This window comes from Lipotes vexillifer, unplaced genomic scaffold, assembly GCF_000442215.2.
Source record: "Lipotes vexillifer unplaced genomic scaffold, Lipotes_vexillifer_v1.1 scaffold1272, whole genome shotgun sequence".
NCBI lineage: Eukaryota > Metazoa > Chordata > Mammalia > Artiodactyla > Lipotidae > Lipotes > Lipotes vexillifer.
The window spans coordinates 1,821,521-1,825,962 of NW_006779909.1; the positions used below are offsets into that span (position 1 = coordinate 1,821,521).

A 4,442-nucleotide genomic window follows, 5' to 3' on the forward strand; every position below is an offset into this window, starting at 1 on the left:
GTCCTCAGGTGCCCCTGGGACGCGGCGGGCGTGCAGGACGGAGACGACGACGAGGCGGCGGCGGCGGCCCGGCCGGGCCCGGGTGGGTAAGAGCTCTGCGCCTGGAACTGCTGCGGTGGCGGCGGCGGCTCGCTGCTGCTGATGGAGACCGCGGCTTGCTGCGCGAAGGCCGGCGGGGGCGGCCGCACGTGCGGCAGCTCCACCAGGGTGGGTCGCTCGTAGCGCTTGGCCAGCGCCGGTCTCTTGCTGGGGAATGTCTTGAGGACGCTGTAGGGGCCGCGCTGCTTGTAGATTTTGGGGACGCTGGGCCCCTCTTCCGCTGGCTGCATCTCCTCCTCCATTCTGCGCCTCTGGGCAGGTCCCAGGTCGCACGCCCCCTCCGCGCCCGGCGCCGGGCTCCGAGGGTGCCTCTGCCGCCCGCCCGCCGGCTCTGCCCGAGTGCGCGCGCGTGTAAGGGTGGCTGTCTGTGCCGTGGCCGCCGCCGTCGCCGCCGCCGCCACCACTGCCGCCTGTCGCGAAGACTGGCATCGCCGAGCCCCTGCGCGGGGGGCTGCCGCCCGAGCGCTGATTGACAGGCTGCCTCACCAATGCCTGGAGGGAGAAAGGAGGTAAAGAGCAAGTGTTTAGGGTTATATCTGCTAATGATAATGGGGGCGGGGGCGGGGCCTGGCGCCGCCGATGCCGCCCGCGTGGTCGCCCAGCAGGGTGTGCGCCTCCGACGGGGGAAGGGAAGGAATGAGCCGGGACCAGGAGGGCCCCCTGGTAACAGCGCGAGGTTCCGGCCGGGACTAGACTTCGGAGCCCCAGACTAGCACTTGAGGCTCCTGCTGCTGTGGGCGGGGTTCAGTTTTAGGAAAGAGCTCTTGGCGCCGACTGCTTGACCCCGAACTCTCGGGGTTGCCCTGAGGGGCTGGTAGTAGTAGGGGTGGGGCGGTAGCTAGAGTGCGTGTGCGCCTTGGGAAGATATTACAACCCGTTCTTCTGCTGATGGGGAATTGCTCCCCCAGCCTTCTGAAAGGAACATCTTCAGAAGGTCTTGACCTAGGTCGCTGCGAGTTGTTTGCGCGCCCGGGGGTTTCTGCCTATACCCAGCTCCTGGCCTTTGAGCTTATGCTGTCCTAAGACCACACAAAGCATCGGGCTTTCACGTTATTTCAGTTAGTTCCCTACAGGGCCCCTGAGAGGGCGTAACAGAATCGGTGTCCCCATTCCACAGATGAGAAAACCGAGGCTCTTGGAGGAAATTACCCAAAGTCAGACACTCAAGAGTGTGTGGCTGAGTTGCACAGATGTACTCAGATATTCAAATTCACGTTTCTCGTATTACGTAGACTCTGTGCAGTTGAGGGAAAAAAAATATGACCTGATACCTCCTTTTGGGACGGTGACTAGATACTCTCAACAATGTCATTTGGTATATATATATATTTGTAAGTGCTTGTAGCATCAAGATGGGCCGAAAGCTCTTGCTCCCTGCGTTTCCCAGGCAGCTCCTCACTGCACCTGGGGGTCACACGGCCAGGGTTTCTGGAGGACACACAATTTCAGTAGTTGTTTGAATGAGGGAAGAGCCTCTGTGGTTTGGAGGAGGATCCCATGAGCTAGAGATGTCTTCAGATCTAGAGGACCCTCGTGGCTTCTCCCAGGCACTTTTGGGAGCAAATCACCCCTCCTCTAGGTCAGCTCCAATACCAGCATACTCCCTTCCCTGGTTTGCTTTTCAGCCTTCAATCTTCACTCTCCAGGTTAGAATTCTGGGTACATCTCCTGCTGGATGTGTGACCGTCATCTCTCCACTCTGAAGTTAGGTTCCTTTTCAGAGCTTTCCTTTTAGACTTGGGAAGGTGACCTATTTTCTTCTTCTGAGGGTTCAGGATCTTGGCCTCTCATTTGCCAGACCTCCCTTCCTCTGGAAGCCATCTCTCTCTTTGCAGGATCAGCTTCTGTGTTTCTCCACCCTAGTCTCCCTCTCTGCAGCCTCCTCAGATCATGCTGTGGTTTCCACCCCCCCTCCATTTATTAGAGATGAAATAAATAATGCCATAAATAAAAGTATTTGGGAGTCCAGGAACTGTCAGGGCTGATTAGGGCATAGAGGACATTTTCTTTCTCATTATGCAAAAACATTTCATGGGGAAATAAAAGAGGTTTCATTGTAACTCATGCATGTCATATTTCAAGGAATTCAAGATATTAATCATATTTAACATTATTTGCAACGTTTCTCCCAGGCTTCTGAAACCTGCTAAATGAGGACACGTGGATCACTAAGAAAAAGGGAGACAAGCATGAGAGGGACAGTTAAGAAATAATGAAATGCTGGTGAGAGGCAGGGAGAAAGAATGAGATGCCAGGGAGATGTTTCTTAGGCACATGAGTGAGAAATGGGGAAGCTTCTTCTGAGACGTGAGACAGCTGAAATTGAATGATATACTGGAGGAAACAAATGATAACAAACCTCCCCACGCTTTTCTTTCTATAAAGCAGTTCTGAATTTTGCATTGAAATGTTTCCCTCCCACTTTACTCCCAGATAATTTGTCAATAAGTCATGGCTTTTGAAAAGAAATTGGGTGGTGGCAGTGTGTGTGTGTGTGTGTGTGGTGAGGGGGAAGGGGTTAGAGGGGAGAAATTCTTCAGTCCTTCTACTGAAGAATTAATTTCCTATACCTGGGAGCTTTCTCTTCTGCTTATGTATTTTTCATTTGTATCATCCTCACCACTTAAGCACCTTAAGAGACTGGGAACAGTACTTGTGTTGTTATGTTTTACCAATGAAAAGGATGTCATGTATGTCATGTATGTCAAAATGGATATTTCTATAGAACAGAATGGTAAAATGAGTGATTCGGCTAAAAAAATACAGAGGTCCTAGAGGAAAAATATTAGAATTTTTCAAATGACCAGCTTTTAGATCCTCATGCTAGCAGTCACCTATGTCTGGGTCCATAGCTCTTTAGAAAATAAAATGGGCATTTACTCCAAGTGTGGAATTGAGCTCAATTTTAAAATTGTAACTGACCACTATACCCTGGCTGGGGTTGTACTTAGTTGAGTATTGTACATGAATGTAATGTATTGAAGTGTTTATAAAATAACTGGCAGCACTTTGTAAGCATCTCGCTGTAAATTATACTCCAAATTATCAGATGATATCTTCTCTTTAGGGTCTCATAGGGGCTGACAGGATCGTAATTACACCTGTGCTTTAAATCTTTTTAGGTATTTACTCTTATTTCAAAAAAAAAAAAAAGATAGTGAACTTTTAAAAGCCAAGTGGCTATTTATGGATAGGGTGATTTTTTGATTGGCAGCATGTCAATTCCTTGAAGCCATCCAGAATATAGCTTTTAAATAATAAGTCAGCTATGGGAAATGCTTTTTATTGCACCAATTTCAATGATATTTAATGAGCTTCTGATTGACTGTTTGATCTCCCAATGTTTTGTGCTACTTTTAATTCATTTCGTATAATAGAAAAAAAAAGTAATTGGAATAAAATTTTGTGACAAGATAATGACCTTCCACTTTGAAATTAAATGTCTGATTAGCTTCAACATTTTAATGCTGAGATGATATTGCAGCAGGAACAGGGGTGTGCATACTATCATTCGGTGGAAAATGACTGAGGAATACTCCTTTGCTTTTTCTGTTTGCATAGCAGAAAGGGCATGGTGGCCACGGAATCATAAGCTCATAGTCCTAGAAAGGACCAAAATGGTCTTTTATTCTTGTGACTGAGCATATGCCCATGGCTTTTCTATGACCCTGTCAAGTGGTTGTACAAATACCTTAAATACCTCCAGTGGTGGGAACTTCACTATTTCTGCGAGCATCATTCACCCAGGGATTTCTTCAACAAATATATATTGAGTGCCTACTATGTTTGCTAGGGACCTTTCTAAGCACTGAGGATACAGCAGAGCCAAATTTCAAGACCCTACTATTATAGAATTGGGGTGGGCAGATAAATAAACTATTAGCTAAGTGAACAGTATGAATATATTCATATAATAAATATATTGGGAGATTGGGATTGACATATACACACTACTATATATAAAATAGGTAACTAATAAGGACCTACTGTATAGCACAGGGTATTCTACTCAATACTCTGTAATGGCCTATATAGGAAAAGAATCTAAAAGAAAGAGTGGATATATGTATATGTATAACTGATTCACTTTGCTGTACACCTGAAACTAACACCACATTGTAAATGAACTATACTCCCATGAACATTAAAAAGCAAAAAAAAAAGGGCTTCCCTGGTGGCGCAGTGGTTGAGAGTCCGCCTGCTGATGCAGGGGACACGGGTTCGTGCCCCGGTCTGGGAAGATCCCACATGCCTCGGAGCGGCTGGGCCCGTGAGCCATGGCCGCTGAGCCTGCGCGTCTGGAACCTGTGCTCCGCAATGGGAGAGGCCACAACAGAGAGAGA

At 47.9% G+C, this 4,442-nt stretch overlaps 1 protein-coding gene across 1 annotated transcript in view; it reads right to left on the reverse strand.

The window, feature by feature from the left end:
* Window positions 1-341, reverse strand: part of BEND4 (BEN domain containing 4) — a 27,185-nt gene extending 26,844 nt beyond the window's left edge. The window contains exon 1 of the mRNA XM_007453046.1: window positions 1-341. Within this exon, the coding sequence (XP_007453108.1) occupies window positions 1-341 (341 nt within the window).
* Between the last annotated feature and the right edge of the window lie 4,101 nt (window positions 342-4,442).